At 40.9% G+C, this 17,896-nt stretch overlaps 1 protein-coding gene across 1 annotated transcript; it reads right to left on the bottom strand.

The window, feature by feature from the left end:
- Positions 1 to 10,773: 10,773 nt before the first annotated feature.
- Positions 10,774 to 11,883, bottom strand: ccr10 (chemokine (C-C motif) receptor 10; the record flags this gene model as incomplete). The annotated part of the gene is made up of 1 exon (XM_083635048.1): positions 10,774 to 11,883. The coding sequence occupies one exon, from the start codon at positions 11,881 to 11,883 to the stop codon at positions 10,774 to 10,776; it is 1,110 nt and encodes a 369-aa protein (XP_083491174.1).
- Positions 11,884 to 17,896: the final 6,013 nt, after the last annotated feature.

Genomic DNA, 17,896 nt, shown 5'->3' with positions numbered 1-17,896 from the left:
CCCTCATTGTTAGGCTCAGCTCACTAACGAGGAATCAAGACGAGCCAGTAGGACGGCTTTTTGCGTGCATTTGGTCCGCGGTGTGACAGCAAATAGAAAACGTGGGTAGATTTCCTTGGTAGGGTTTCTTCAGATTACAGTGATCATGACGTGACATGACATGACATGACACGACACTTGAAACGTCAAAATCTCTTAATCTCGCTCATATCTCGTATGGCCTCTATTTGGGTGTGTCTCCAGGGTGTGTTCTCCTTTGACTGTTGTCAAAGAGCTAGAGACTGTTTGGCTACAAACTCCTCATGCATATTCAAAGCCACCATGATCAGAATCACTGATTGACAGCCTTGTTCAAAGTATCTTGGGCTGTTTCCCCCCCCCTCTCTTATGTGAAGTTTTCTGCTTTATGGGAAAATGCTATCGATTATTTTACTTAAATTAATAAAGGAATTTCACATTGTGGGATCAGTATAATGATACTTAGTAATAAAACTGCAATTGCTTCTGCTACTACTAAACCATACCATGCTGTATTAACCACTACATTGCTTTATTATTAGTTTGTTAATGTTCTATTCAGTGCAATACAAGCCACAATGCAGTGTTGGGGTAACTCATTACAAAAGTAACATATTACATGCAATGTATTACTTTTAGCAGTAACTCAGTAATATAACTTATTACTTATAGGATTTCAGTAATATTATACCAGTTACTTTGTCAAGTAACTCAAGTTACAAATTGATTTTTATTTTTTATTTTTATCAAAGCACATATTTAAAAAAGATACAATCATTTCCTGATCAAACTGTGTGTTTTTATGCAAATAACCACTATAGATGACAATAACAAAGGAAAAGAATAACATTTAGAATTTTGGATTGTTTACACTGACTTCAAGGCGGTTGAAATGTTTTTTTTTTGGGATGGTTCCAGGGCGGCGATGTCATTCTGCTGCTGCTGTTGTTTTGGTGAAAGTAATGCAAAAGTAGTGTAATAAGTAACGAGTTACTCTACACAGACAGTAATATTGTAAAGTAACTTATTACTTTGAAATGAAAGTAACTAGTAATATGTAGTATATTACATTTTGAAAGTAACTTGCCCAACACTGCCACAATCACATATCTTAATACAAGCATATATCCTGACATGTGGCTTTGGGACAAACCACGAGCATTAGCTGACTTTTGTAAATGATTAGCTATGAAAGCAAACATCAAATGCTTCTCATAGAGTTTCTGTTTCAGTGCACTTTTGCCACAAACACAATAGTTGCATAATAGTTGTTTGTCTGGAGAGTACAGTAGTAGGCTAAACATAAGTAATATAATAATTAATTGTTATTTTGAATTGTAAATGGACATATTTCACTCAATGGTGGGCAGAATAAAGAGAAAACAGAGTGAATGCTTGGTACACTTAAGTAGTCCCATATGGAGGGAGGCATGGTGATCACAGGCGTTATTGACTTTAGAATACAACATGTTGTCCCCTGGTGGAAAACACACAGTGATTGAATTGTTTATCGCGGGACAGACAGACACACTCGCTCTTCTCAACTCTCAGACAGACACCAGGCAGACACCAGGGAAACTCAACTCTCAGACAGACACCAGGGAAAGTCAGCAATGCAGCTCAAGCAAGATTCTATCCTTTCATGGGTCTTTCCACTGCAGAATGATGTCATTAACGAACACAGAGCTTGAACATAGCGCCCCCCCCCCCCGTCACTACACACAATTACCGTTATCAGAAGGAAATCGTGCAAAGTTTTGACTACGTCTTAGGAATTCATAACAGGAAAGGCGACGAGTGGGAAGGACAATGTTTCCCTCTCCCTGCATATTCCAACTAACCTCACGTCAATTCCAACTATGGTCATGGTTTTGCATCCTGTTCCCACGAAATCCTTCAAAGACACACAACAGGCTCCAGTCGATTTTGACGGTATGTGGCAGAGGGCAGGCTTCTGACCTTTGACACCTTGATCTGTTTCTAATAACTTAAAATGGACAGGAGCGGGTGGTCGCCCAAAGAGAAGGCTTGAAGACCAGCTGTGAAAATATGGAGGATGGAGAAATTATGCAAGAGCTCTCCCTCAATGACTACAGCTCAGCGGACAACAGCAGAAGACTGTAGTAGTAGGCTACGCTACCAGGCAGCTCCCGGTGTGTTTGTGTGGGTTAAGTCAAAATTGGGGACACGCACCCCGACTAAGACCAGGTGACTGGGGACAGCTTGTGCAATTTGGGGACAAAAGCCATGTCCCCAGTTTTTGATTTTGGGGTCAGGAGGACGCCAGGGGCCAGTTAATAAACAATATACATTTTTCTGTAGTGGATTGTAGGTTTAGTCTGACAATGTTGTGCAATAGTTAGTTAGGTTAAATTAGTTAAGTACATAGGTAAGTGCCTGGGTAGCGACCAGACGGCGGTATTTGCCAATTTAGCTGGAGCTCAGTCAAACTTTATTTCACGTTAGTTTCGATTGTGAATTAGATTCTAATTCACAATGAAAACTAACGTGAAATTATTAGAAAATGGTCGGGGGGCCACTCTGCACCCTGTCGCGGGCTGCATCTGGCTCCCGGGCCGCAAGTTGAGTATCACTGCGTTAGGGTAAGACTCCAGGGAATGCATGTGTATATGTAATATCCCACAAATGACTTCTTCAGAAGTGACACACATACACAGAATACTCTGGTCTGTGTGTGTGTGTGTGTGTGTGTGTGTGTGTGTGTGTGGATGGGGGAGGGTACGTCTGTAGTAAGGACAAATAGTGCCCTCCTGTGGTCGTACACTTCACGCTGCTGAAATTATCAAATCTAACCACCAACTGGTCAGAGGTTGATGGTCAATCTGGGGAATTCAAAGACTCCCATAAAACAGTATGGCTATGTAAATCACCATATTGCTGTATTATGAAGACACACGTGAGAACACATGCAAACATTGCTGCCAGCATCCAAAATAATATAATTTCCCTTTATGTCAAGCTTGAATTTCTTTTCAGGCAAATAAGAGTGAAGAGATCAGTTTCCACAGACAGAGGGTTACTGAGGAGCTGACAGAAGACAAAACCAGATGCATGCACATGTAAATGACTTGTCCCATAACTGATAAGCCAGACAGACCAAACCAATTCTGTTTTCCATCTGAGAAAGGAGACAGACTAAATAAAATGGGCAGACCGTCTTCGGACTGTGACAGAGGAACAGAACAGAAAGGTTTGAATTTGAGAATAGTCATATTAGGGTGATTTGTTTGCACCAGTGGCTCCTGCATTACATGACTGACTTTCTTGGAAAAGCAGGATACTCTTTGGAGGGGAGGCTGGTGCTGGAAGTGAAACCCAGTAGGAGGTGCTCTTCCCTCTGGTATCATCATGAATAATCTCCCTATGCAAAGGCCCCAAGCAAGGCAGAGTAGAGACAGGCGCCGTCCTGACTTGAACTGTCAATGGTCCTGACGGTTAAACGTTCAACCGAGGTCCCCGGTGCCCTGGCTAAATCGCCACACAGGCGTTCCTTCCATCATGGCCACCTCGTTAATTGGCATATTCAGTCCTCAACTCTCCGCCGTGATAGCAGCTGATGTGTGGTGTTTATGCGGGAGCTGAGTCGGACTAGATTGAGAACGGACCGGAACCAGATTTTTGAACCGGAACTGACTCATTTGACGTCGTACAAGATGGCGACTGGTGTTTTACTTTGCCGAGTTTTGTTTTCCCCCAATACATCCACGTTTTTTCCCTTTTACCGATTTCCCCCTCCTTCATAACGTTAGTTTACAACTTGAATCGACCAACACTCTGTATGTATGATGATATTATCACGGATATATAAAGTCGATGAAGAAGAAAGCTCCTCTCTTATGGACTCTCGGTGGTGGTTAAATGTAGCTAGTGTGAAGCTAACGTTGCCAGTAAAACGTTCGGGAGAAAACATTTCTGTCACTGTATGTATGGAAATGTATAATGTCCAAAACCTGAGAGCGTTGGTGAACCAGTGGCTGTTGAAGAGATATTTGGTTGTTTGAAAAAACGACAGCACAGCAGAGTACCTGGAGAAGCTTCAAGTTTCAAGAGGAGATCTGGCGACTGGCGAGCAGAAGGCTGCTGGGCGCTGAAGTAGGCTACAAGTTACTGCGGGTAACTTCACACAGGTGTGTGACATTTACACGCACACATTATACATTTATGTTTCTGTTGTGAGCACTGGATGGCCTAGCACCGTGTCTCAGATGTTAAAACCTGCGGCAGCTGGTTAACCTTTAGGGATCGCTTTGTCACCTGGGTGAAAGTGTGCCGCAGAGCAGACAGTGGAGAGACCCGAGTTTGAGAATTGAATTTATTGGCCATTAGGTGGTGAGCACTTCTCTTCTGGAAATTGCTCATAAACCCCCTCATTGAAACTCCCGTATATGATATATCTTCACTCCCGCTGGAGCATCTGAAAGACAGTACATTAGTTATACACAGTCTTGAGAAAACTTGAGCTGTTTTACAAACATAACATCTTGACTAAAGACTGAAATGTTTCGCAAGGCCGGGAGATGAGGGAATTGTAAATGGTTGGTTGCAAAACCCCAAAATATTTAGGCTACTTTTAAAACCTGAGTCTGTGATATTGTGACCATATAGATAGAAGGATGTTGGTGGCTATATTTTGTCCCATCAGATCTAGATCGATAACTATACATTATATATACATTACACACACATATATATATATATATATATATATATATATATATATATATATATATATATATATATATATATATATACCGTATATATATATTGTTGTCCAAGCATTCACAGATATTGTTTTATTCCTCGGTTCATAGAAAAATGGAAAATCCTTTACTGCATTGATTTATTTTAGTTGCTCTCTAAAGTAAATAAATGACAGTCAAATGACACAGTAGATTTGGTTTCATGAATTGCTACAAAAGAGAGAGGAGCTGAGACAATCAAATATGTTTTTATGGAAGCTGTCTTGACATTAGGCTGCATTCACACAGGATCAGGCGCTGGCTGTGGTGATTATTAGTGTCCCAAATTGTATAGATCTTATTTGAACCCTTATTGGTTTATCACTATAATTAAAAAAAACGAATTGCCATTACAGCTGAAGAAGGGCTGCTGCCCGAAACGTCCATTATTGTGTGGCAATAAATCTTTGAACTTGGAGTGCTGTTCTTTTCGTTTTTTTGAATTAGACTTGTTTTAGGGATCCAGCACCCAGTTTATACAGCCTGCCTTAAAGTAAGGAGTTGAGCGCGCTATCTTTGATTTTTTATCACTATAATGAAATGGTTTAGTGTGTGGACTGTGGAGCCTGTAGCCTTTGCTGATAGTAGTAGCCAGCACCCAGGGATGAACTGCGCAGTCTGCTCTGACAGGACCGGGCGCATGAAGCTCAGAGATGGAGCAGCAGCGCCCTCCTCTGGCTCTGAAGTAGAAATGTGCTTTTCTGCCCATCTTCTGATGATGTTATTGTATTCTATGTTAATAAACGATATATACGACAGTATATAGTTAGTGATAGTATATTTACATGTATGTTTATGTGACCCAAAAATGCCATTTGTTATTTTTGCCAGTGGATTTTTTCATCTCCCGGCCAGTTGGCCGGTGAATCAAAAAGTTAATTTCGGACCCTGCCGGGGTGTGTTTATTTGCTTGACAGTATGAAGTAATGGTGACAACAAGTCTAGTTTGACTTGCAGTGAGTTTTCCTTAATGTGTATATGTCTGCATTTCAGCTGTACCTCCAGACATCCAACAGATGTTGGTCAGTATAGAAGAGGTTTCTCCTGAGCTGCAGGATTGGAGCTCCAGGCTGGACCAGAACCACAGGACCACATTAAAGAGGAACAGGAGGAACTCTGGATCAGTCAGGAGGGAGAGCACCTGGAGAAGACTGATATCACCAAGTTCCCATCCACCTCTGCCCCTGTGAAGATATTTCAAACAGAAGACTCTATGTGCGGATGACACTATTGTGAATATATAAACTGGAACCTAGGCTAAACTCTGAGAGGAAGAATAATAACCTCCTCTCTCTTATGGATATGGAGATCAACCAACAACAAAAGCTGCTGGATGTTTTAAATCCTGGAGTGCAGTTACACAGAGCAGCCGTACCTCCAGACTTCCAGCAGCTGTTGGCCATTAAAGAAGAGCAGCAGGAGTGGAGCTCCAGTCTGGACCAGGAGGACCCAGAGCCCCCACACATTAAAGAGGAGCAGGAGAAACTTTGTCTCAGTCAGGAGGGAGAGCAGCTTCAAGGGCTGGAGGAGGCTGATATCACCAAGTTCCCATTCACTTCTGTTCCTCTGAAGAGTGAAGATGAGATAGAGAAACCTCAGTCCTCACATCTTCATCAAAGCCAAACTGAGGAGAACAGCGAGGCAGAGCCTCTAGCCAGCAGCTCATCAGAACCAGCCAGTGCTGGCAAGACTCCAGAGTCTTCTGAGACTGAAGACGGTGATGATTGGATAGAGACTAGTGAACCTCAGTCAGGTTTACACTCACAGAAAAGTGTCAGCAGCTCATCAGAACCAGTCAGTGCTGGCAAGACTCCAGAGTCTTCTGAGACTGAAGACGGTGATGATTGGATAGAAACTAGTGAACCTCAGTCAGGTTTACACTCAAAGAAAAGTGTCCTCGGGAATAAACACTTCAGTTGCTCAGTTTGTGGTAAAAGATTTGGTCATAAAAGAGACTTTAACAGACACATGAGAATCCACACAGGCGAGAAACCATTTAATTGCTCAGTCTGTGGTAACAGTTTTGGACGTAATGAAGGCTTGAGGCAACATATGAGAGTACATACAGGTGAGAAACCATTTAAATGCTCCATCTGTGGTAAATGCTTTGGGTATAAAGGACACTTGACGACACACATGAGAATCCACACAGGTGAGAAACCATTCCAATGCTCAGTCTGTGGTAAATGTTTCGGTCATGAAAGAAGCTTGAAACAACACGTGTTAATCCACACAGGGGAGAAGCCATTTCATTGCTCAGTATGTGGCAAAAGTTTTTGTCTTAAAGGACAATTGAAGCGACACATGGGACTCCACACAGGGGAGAAGCCATTTATTTGCTCAGTTTGTGGTAAAAGTTTTTGTCATAAAGGAGAATTAAAGAGACACATGGGATTCCACACAGGAGAGAGACAATGTAGTTGCTCAGTCTGTGGTAGAAGTTTTAGTATTAAAAGTCACTTGAAGACACACATGATTGTCCACACAGGAGAGAGACCATTTAACTGCTCATTCTGTGGTAAAGGTTTCGTCGTAAAGAACACTTAAATAAGCATGCAAGAGTCCATGCAGGAGATGTCGGAAGGTTGGACATTTCAGCCGCTCCGAGTGAATCACAAGCCTTGCTCCCACTAAAGAAACGGATAATATGATGAAGTAGGAGATGTATTCCTAAATACAACGAGCAAGAGAAGAATAGAGCCTGGAAGAAGACTAAAAAGAAATATGTTGATTTTTGTGAAATGCTTTGGCTGCTTAGAAGAAATATATTAAGGGAAGAAATAATCATAAAAAGTATGTAATAGGGCTAAGCTAATCAAATGAGTAAGTATGTTAAGGAAAATCAGTTGATGTGTGTAACCCAGTCTCATCTCCAGTCCCACGGCTGGAGACAATCCCCTCCATCAGTCTGCGATTGCGCAACACGCCCCCCCCCCCCCCCCCCTTCCTCCCAAACATCATCTCTCCCAGCACCACTTAGTGTGTAGCTATAGCAGGGTTTTTTTTCACAGTCTGAGATTGTCGGCCTCCCCCACAAACAAAGCTTGGGAAAATGCGGCCCCCTCACTCAATTCCTGGGGGTCTATTGGATCATGATTATGTTTTGATCCCTTAGACACTCAGCAATTGAGCCAAGATAGCCTGATATTGCTGTCTGTTTGATGCGAACAACCGCGTAGCTCCAATTTGTTGGTCTGGGAAACCACAACAGACGCTGAAATTGAAGAGAGGTGTTTTGCACCGCAGTGAAGTAAGTTTTAGGTTAGATATTCAACAGACATTCACTGTGAATGGCAAGCTCTCTCTCCTCCTTTAGCAACTTTCTCACTAATCCCAGAGGTTTACCTGCTTTTGAGATCTGCACCCAGTTTCCCCCTCTCTCTCATACATCCTCAACCAAGCGACTCCAGAAACTTGACAGCATAAACATTCTAAATTAACTTATTTCCTGTTGCAGTGTTTGCTAATAGGCTACAATAGTTGACAAGAAATAAGCTAGTTTTCAAACTGTTCCTCAGCAAAAGAATTCCAGTGAAACGGTCTATAAATAACGAAGGGAATATTTAATTTGAAAGGCAACTATTACACACACAAAAAATGCCATCTGCAAAGCAAAAGCTGAAGTGGTGAAATGACCTAACCAGAATCAATGTTCAGAATCACTTTTCATTGCCACAATATGCAAAGATTACATGCAGGGAATTTGTCTTTAGTGTGCAGCGTAGCAGTCATATCAATATTCAGGGTGGCTACTTTGATCAGTGGATATGCTAGAGCTAGACTACTAATGGCACCCCTGTGCACCACACACTGCATGTTGGCATATGAGCAAGTCTTACGTGGAAACACACAGGAAGCTGCAAGCTGGTAGGCACGAGTTGTTCACACTGTCTCATCGTGGTCAGCACCTCTCCAATACCCCGTTCAGACTTCAAACCACTCGGTATGGCAGCTTTGACAAGTTGTTGAAGGCCAAATTGACACAGTGTGTTTGAGATTAATTTCAGTCACCACTACTTGAAACCTCAAGTATTATCACAAAGTCTTAACTCTTTGTTGAGGCATTGGAATTATACATATCTGCTTGTATTTATTACCCTAATGTATTTTATGTTGCTTTGTTTGTGGCTGGTGGACAGATGAGTCTCGAGGAATTATTTGCATCAAAATTGATCAAAGTTTATTCACACAATTGAGTGGAGAAAAATATACATCAAAACTAAAACTAAAATGAAACCAATATCAAATGCAGGAAGGATATGACATTTACAAAAAAAATTGGTTGGATAAAAAAAAAAAAAAAGTGTAATTTTGCAATATAGAAGGTGCATGCAGTATATACATCTCCCCCCCCCCCTCCCCAATTGTACTTGGCCAATGCCTCCTGCTGTCCCGGTCATTGCTCCACCCCCTCTGTCGATCTGGCAAGAGTTGTAGACTTCACAACATGCACACATGCTTCCTCCGATACAATCATTTTATTGTTACGATTTTTTTTAATCACTTCAAGCCATGTATTTATGCAGTATAAAATGCCCCCCCCCCCCCCCCCTCCAGTTAATATGGATATGGATATAATAATCGAAAAACAGTGGAACAATCGAATGCATTCCAATTGTTCACATCAGCATCCGATATCACTTTATAACAGACTGCAATAAAGGCCAATGAATGAGAAAATTGTTGAAGAGGAAATATTATATTATTGTAATCAAATGATTGTTCACTTGTAACTAATCTAACTCATCACGATTAGTGTGTCTTTTTTTGAATTGGTGGCATGCTGCTCTATAGTACAACAAATTGGTTGCACTTTATTGGATAGTCCAATGCTGATACTGAATTTACTATCAAGTGACTTTAATGTAGCACTAAAAATCGACTGAATTTCAAGTCATACTTACTGTAGTCTGGGCTAGGGGTTAATCTTCCGGCTGGAGGTAGGGTTAGAATTACAATCAGGTTAGGGTTGCGTAGGGTTATAGAGTTAGGTTGCTTATTTCTGGATGTTTTCCCCAGAGTCCTGATCACAACTATATCAAAGACGAGAGGGGATGTTCTGTTTTCCATGGTTAGGCTATGGTAAAGGGACACACACACACACACACACACACACACACACACACACACACACACACGTGGGTGCGCATGTATGTGTGTGTGTGTGTGTGTGTATATATAAAGCCTTCCCAACAGGCTTGTTAGGCTAAATTTTGGCGAGGGAAAACTGGCATGGCCATTTTCAAAGGGGTCCCAGGACCTCTCACCTGAAGATATCTGAATGAGAATGGGTTCTATCTACCCACAAGTCTCCCCTTGACATGCCCACTTTATGCTAATCTCATGCAGTTTTTGGGAAAACCATGCACTTTTTGCATGCTTTATAAGTGTGTTATTTTCGCCTTTTCTATTTGAATATTTCTGCATCCTAGAGTCCCTAAACAGTCTTATAATTGCATACATTGGGTATGACTGGAAAGCTGAGACTCTTGTGGATTCAATGAGCCCAATTGTATGCATGTGTGATGATGTTAGTACTGTAGTAATTTCGTTGTAGACTCTTTTTTTTTAACTTGACCTCACCGTACAAAATGACCTATTGTGACCTCTAGGATAATCACAGCCTCATGGCACTTTACAACCACAAACTAGAGACCTAGGGCATTCAGGATGTATGGCTTTCCTAGGGTTATTCTCTAAATATTATAAATAAATAATATTTATATATTATACAATGAATGGAATGGGGACATATTAAAATTATGAAGAGAAAAAAACATGGTCATGTTTAGTTCTACCTTGGGTAGGGGGTATCTAAAAACCTAAAGCCTTTTTGAGGATTTGGGCCTGTACCAATTGTGTCCCCGCCACCCAGCCCCCTGCCACTGTTTGAAATCAAAATTCCATCCATCCAACTTCATCCATGCACATTTACACATGATACACTGCACAGGTATTCTGCTAGTACATTTAAAGTCTACTGCATGAAATATGATTAGACTGGTGGAAAGTGAAATCTGGTGGTCTCCGTGCTGGAGTGACTGCGGTCAGGGGAATTGGGAGAGATAGCTGACAGCATGGTGGCAGCCGGGGAGGAGAGTGACATGCTTGCGCAGCTCTTCGACTGGAACCTACGCATGCAGCCTGCATCGTGGAAGAACCTCAACACGTCCTTGCGGAAGCGCACACCAACTAGGGCGTAGAGGATGGGGTTGAGGCAACAGCGGGTGTACGCCAGCGTGCAGGTGATGTACTCTAACAGGAGGCCGCAGAACTGCCCCGCCATTTTGCGGGACAGCACCACGGTGTAAGGCAGCTGGAAGACCATAAATACCAATACCAGTGCCACCATCAATTTCAAGGTGCGCTGCTTATGCATCCCCTTCCCCCGCCCCTGTCCCTGCCCATCCCACAGCACCTGAGCAATCAAAGAGTAGCATATCACCATGACAACAAAGGACAGGCAGAAGACCGCGATGATGGCTCCGTTGGTGGCCATTTTGACTTTTCCACTCCTTTGCATCCCACAGTATGCTTCTGGACCTGAACCTGACACCCCAGAGAACAGGATCTCAGGCATACTGAGGAGCACCGCGACGACCCACACCCCTACAGCAGCTACCTTGCCTCCTGTTAGTATCTGGCTACGCAACCTGAGCACGTCTTGGGCCCGTGCCACCACCATGTAGCGGTCGACACTAATGCAAGCCAGCAGCAGCAGCCCGCTGTACGTGTTGATGGCGTAGCAGGCGCGCGTAGCCTTGCAGAGGGGGCTGGAGAAGATCCACCCCAGGTAAGTGTCGACGACCTGCAGCGGAAGTGTGAGGAGGAGCAGGAGGTCAGCCAGTGCCAGGTGGAAGAGGAAGACATCGGTCATGGAACGGAGATGGAGGCGTCGGTAGAGAGCGAAGGTGGTGATCACCAGGGAGTTTCCCAACATGCCCAGGAGGAAGATCAGGCAGAAGACACAGGTCTGGAACATTTGGATGGTCAGCTCCTGCTCATCAGGTTCACACATCTCTGGAAGTGTGTCGTTGCTATCGAGGTACACACTCATATTCAAAGTGTTGTAGTAGTCATCGTCGTAGTAGTAGTCGTCATCCATAGCTGGAGGCAAGTAAATAGAGTAATCAGATTTATTTGTACCATAGGTTTTGTTATAGGAAGCTGCAATTAATCAATAAAAACATATCAAACTCTGTCATGTACAAGTCAGGTCAATGTTATTGTCACCCAAACTTGGTTGATAATTCAAAGTTTTTCAAGAATTAAAGTGAAGTAAACAAACAAACAAAATTGTTTGCTATGTTACAAATGTGTCTCATACAGTACATGCCAGGGCCGCTGGAAGTCATTTTAAGCAGGGGGTGCTGGGAGGAAGGGACTCTCGGTGGGGCCCGCAAGGGCCCTGCCGAAAAAAATTTGGACGTTTTTTTTTTAGATTTTTTTGCCATATTTAGAGGAATATCTCATTTTAAATTAACATTAGGATACTGTTGTGATGTAATTATTCAGTATTTCCTCCTTTTCTCACTCATTCAGAGCAAAGAGGGAGATATATAGCATGATGATAATGCTCTATATCTCCCTATTTGCTCTGAATACACCAGTTAACATGACACAGACTTAACATGATAGGAATATTATCAGCAAACTTAATGACTAGACTAATTATTCTGATCTGAATGGCATATATCAAGAAACATTGACTCCTCTCTTTGCTGTATAGTGGGAGGTGCATTTTTGAGTAGGCTATTAAAATAGCATGTCAAGTTCACATTTCTTTATTGCCAGATTAAACAATTCGTATTGGTTGTTGGTTAGTTCAACACAACATGTGCGCGCATGCGCGCTTCTTCTTCTTCTCTAGCCTACAAGCATGTAACTTCCTTGATTGTTATTGTTGATAATTCTATTTAAATAGGCTACATTTTCATTTCCCGAAACATTCTTAAACAAGAAAGGAGCATAGTGCACTGCAAAATATTTTTAATTACATTTGTAAAAAAAAAAAAAAAAATGGGGGAGGGGGGAGAATCTAGGGGGTGCTGCAGCACCTGCAGCACCCCTACTTCCTGCGGACCTGGTACATGCTGATTATTTTTATGTTTATGTTTCAGAGCAGCAGCCCACATACAGTAAGGTGTACTGCTGTACTGTAAGGTAGGTAGGCTACTGTAGGTGCAGAGGAGCACTTTCTCAATGGTTTTTGAACTGCTGAGTATAGCCCACTTCAAGCCAGGAGGGTCAGCTGTCCGAGAGTTGGTCAGGTGAGGTTTCTGATCTGCTGAGCAGGTGACTGAACCTTCTATAATGCAAAGAGTAAGCCTGTTTAGTACAGTTGGTCCAAAGCCACATCCATCGTTTAGAGCAGACTACTGCAGACTACTGTACTACAACATGACATCACATGCTGAAACAATCATTCCTAAACAATCCACTTGAAAGTGAGACATAATCATTTGACCATGTTGTACAGTTTGAGTAAGCAGCAGATATTTCAGTCATAACACACCAGGTTGCGTGACTCTGGCATCAGGCCGTTGGCACAGGGGAAATCGTGGGTAACTTGAAGGTCTAGAGATCAGTCAATGTCGCGTGCTAACAGCCTTTATAATCAGTTTCCACTGTCACCTTTTCTCATTTCTCAGGCTTTTCAGCCCGACTCTGTAACTGCTGGGCTTATAGGCAATATTCAATTGCTTTGGTTTGATTTCTCTTATAACTTTATTCTTTTTCCCCCCTATCATTGCATAACTCTAGCTATAGCTATTTGCTAGTGGACACTAGCGTTAATTGGCTTCCTTGAAAGGTAAGGAGACTTACTGTAATCAGGAAAACATCTTATACAGTCTAGTGTGCAGAGCATTGTTGAGTGTCCCCGATGATTTTTTCTTTTAATGATGATTATTTCAAATTTGAATTATTCTGCACAAAAGATTCACAGTAGTAGTAATAGACTATTGCCATACTTGACATTTTGGAAGCTGCAATAGAGGTCCAATGCAAATAATGACTCATGAGACAAATTTGTATTCAGTGTGTGAATTCTTTACTACATGCCTAATGGGGAAAGCACTAATATTATGTTTACTGTTAAATGTAGTCTCAAAGCAATGTGAACCTCAGGTAGGCTACATCACTGAGGCAGATGAAGGGATGTTTGGTCTCAACAAACATAAATATATATATACATGTAAGTCATGAGTGGGTTTATGATTTGTGATTAACACAGCCACACTGCCAGACCATTTTCATTCATGATTTGACTCATTTAATTCACCTTCAGAACAGTCCTGCGATTTGGGTTGATGATTTTCAAGACCTTTCAGTAGCATGTTAGCTGTTTTGACAGATAGACTTACAGTATATGCATTATTATCTGAATATGAATATGTGGTTTAGATTAATTCAGTCTGTTTGGTCTGTTGTGAGATGGTGCGACAGTTTGTCCAACTTGTCTGGTGTGAGTATTAATTATTATCCATAAACGTGCAGCTTTCGCATATAGGCTTCAGTAGGTTATTGATAACTCGACCACATCCATAGCGCAGACATACCAGTACATAACTGTCCATAACATAACGTCATTATATCACATCCATAGTGCAGACATAACAATACATAACATAACATTATTATATGAGGAAATCATAATAATAACTATACACAATCGACTTGAAAGTGAGACATTTATTTGACCAACCCTCCCAGCTATGTTGTATACAGTTTGAGTAAGCAGCAGATATTTCAGTCATAACACAACAGGTTGCGTGACTCTGGCATCAGGCCGTTGGCACAAGGGAAATCGTGGGTAGCCTGAAGGTCTACAGATCAATCAGTGTCGCGTGCTACCAGCCTTCAGTTTCCACTGTCACCTTTTTCCAGTTCATCTTTCACCCTGACTCTGTAACTGCTGGGCTTATTATAGGCAATATCAAATTGTTTTGGTTTGTTTAAAACTGATCTTTATCTAGTAATATATCTACATGTGTTTGTCAATTTCAAATTAAAAGTGCTATGCATGAGCTTCAGGACTTAAAATAATGAGTCTTGTGACTTAAAATTATGAGTTTAAAGAACACCCTAAAGCAGTGATACTCAACCCGAGGCTCTAGACTAGAGCCACACGCGGCTCCTTTATGGGTGGTTGTGGCTTTTTAAATCCTACTTAAAAAACAAACTGTCAGCCGAATTAATCTCAGGTGTCGCGCTCTGTTTGCAGGCGTGTGAGGCAAGCAAACTCTGTCACATTGGTAAAAAAACTAGCTTAGCATGAACCTAAAATGAAAAAAGAATGTAAGAAACGCAAATATGAAGAGGAATCTCGAACATTCAAAGCGGAACTGAGAACATATCTCTGCTTTGTGATAATGTCATTTCACAATATTCAAAAGCTCCCATTTCCAACAACATCACAAAACAAAGCACCCAAGGTCCAGTACCGACTTTCTGAAAGGTGGAGAGCTGAAGAGCTGGCAAGACTCAAACTGAACCAAACTGCTTTCAGCGAGAAAAGAGACACTTTTGGATGGTGGCTCTTACAAAAGTATTTTTTGACAATGTGGCTCCTGTAGGGCAAGGTTGAGTACCACTGCCTAAAGTATTCACTAAACTGTTTATTAGCAGACTTCCCAGTATGTATTGTAACTCTCAAAAAACCCTTATTTTGGTTGAATGCAGTTACCTGCATCGAGACTTATTATGTTTGGTGAATAGTAAAAAATATAAAATAAAATAAAATCTATCTTATCTACGTATATATCTGGGAATTCACAATCAAGTATGTTTCTCTCTGATACATGGCAAGTACAATCCACGTGTGTATTGCAGCTGCTGGACTGTGTATTAATCATGTGATAGAAGAGGAACTCTACTGGACTGGACCTTAGCAAACCTTGTGGTCAAATAAATAACACGGGTTTCACTTCATCAACTAATGCATCAGGTCATAATGCATGACTCATGCATGACTATGACTAGACATTTGTTGAGTGAACTTTTTGTCTTCAGTTGACTCAATTTGCTTTTCGACATTAGAACAACGATAATAATCTTTGACCTAACTACTACTTTAGTCAATTCACAATTTTAAGGCAGCAAGCAAACTTTATTTTATTTTATTTTTGTATTATTATTATTATTACTACTACTATTTTCAGTTAAGCTATTTGCTAGTGGAGACTGGAGTTGTTTGGCTTTCTTGAAAGGTAAGGAGATTTAAGGAGAGTTACTGTAAACTGCAAAACATTTTATTTAGTCATTGTTGAGTGTCTCAAGGCTTGAGCTTTCCCTCGCCATGCAGTTGGTTAACAAGGATCATTTCAAACATAATGCTTAAGTCTTTTAGACAACAAAACTGATTCACAATCGTAATCTACTTGAAATTTTGGAAGCTGCAATAGATGTCCACTGCTAATAGTGACTTATGAGACTAAATTTGATGAAGTGTGTGAGTGTACTTTCTTTTTCTTTTTTTACTGCCATACAGTAAAGGGGAAAACACAAATATTTTGTATGGAGTTAAATGTAGACTTAGTCAAAGCTGAAGCAATGTGTTATTATTGGCATAGAAACCATGCAAATTACAGGTTGTACACCTTGCAATTGACAGCATGTGCTTAAAGTGGGAAAAAGTAAAAAAATAAATATTGTATTATAGCTACATCCCTCGGGCTGCTCTCATCCTCTCCTTAAAGGTGGGTACTGTATGATTTGTGATGAACCGCAGCCACACTGTCCGACTCATTTTGATTCATGAAATGATTGCAAAAAGTCCTGTATTGACAAGCCGCGAATAAGACAACATTTCTTAATACAATAAAACCTGCTATAAATAAAGATTGAAAATCATACAATTAGTAATGATACATTCATAAATGTTACAATGATACATTTTTTAACTTTTCACAATGCAAGTTTATTTTTTTCTTCTTTCTTTTTTAAGATAGAATTAAATACACAAATGTCTTCAACTCATATTGTTCTTGTACTTTAGTCATTTCTAAAAGGCCGTACCCTATAGGCTGTATGTAAGCAGCATTTGACATATCATAAAATTTCAATCATATCAGCCTTCATCTGTACACTAATTCATAACTACAAAAAGTGTATTGTCTTTACCTGTCATGTTTGGAGTGGCAAGCATTGGTCAAGGTCTTCGTCTGTGCATCTGGCAGATTTGAGAAGCTGCCACTCTTAAAATGCACCTAATGTGGGCAAAACCTTAACCAACCAGCCTATGACGTGCTCTGTTTTGTTGACCTGGCAATACCCTTGTATCAGTTGTTTGTCTCATCAGGAGTCATTTGAACATGTCAGCATGAAATTGTCTCATGGTTGTTGCATAATCATTATCTCTGAGACTGATCATGTGCGCTACAGATTTGAAGAAGACATTAATGTTAAGTCATCTGTCTGCAACCACATACTGCCAGGACCCTGAACCCACAACAACTCCTAATTAAAAATAACACACGCTTCTAAAACAAACAAACAAACAAACAAATAAATAAAGGTAACTCCTGTTTAATTATTGTGATTACCATTATTGTGAGATCAATAGATCTTTTAAAGTTGTATTATGTGAAATCTGAAATGTCATTTGAATATTTATGATGTATACCCCCAAAGCAATGCACCAGCAAAGGTTATTATTATTCAATTGCTCAAATTTTTTGTAAGTTAGATTTGTTTTTACAAAGTCAGTGTTTTATCTTTTTTATTTTGTTTTAATACAGTATGCAACATACCCAAACTTGATTGCTGTAATATCATTTTTATTTCACATTGATGATTTTTCTTGAGGAGTAGAGAATAAATTCAGTGAAAATGTATGCACACAGTCCATGGCCACTGCATCAAGTTTTGGGTTCAAAGGGCGGACAAAGGTTACAGTAAAAGAGAAATAATTTCAGATGTATTCACCTGGGTGTGACTGGTGGTGGCAGCTGGAAACATGACCAGTTCACAACCTCGGTCTGACTTCTTTTGAGGTTATATGGCCGTTTGTGATGGGTTACACCCATCAGTCAAATCCCATGGCATACAGTACTGCAGCCATGCCCTCTGCTCTGATCACTGCAGCAACCACAAGAGGCTTTAGCTTTTGACATCAG

This window comes from Poromitra crassiceps (assembly GCF_964638095.1).
Source record: "Poromitra crassiceps genome assembly, chromosome: 4".
NCBI lineage: Eukaryota > Metazoa > Chordata > Actinopteri > Beryciformes > Melamphaidae > Poromitra > Poromitra crassiceps.
The sequence above is the reverse complement of the archived record's forward strand: the minus strand, read 5'-3'. Positions and strand labels throughout refer to the sequence as shown.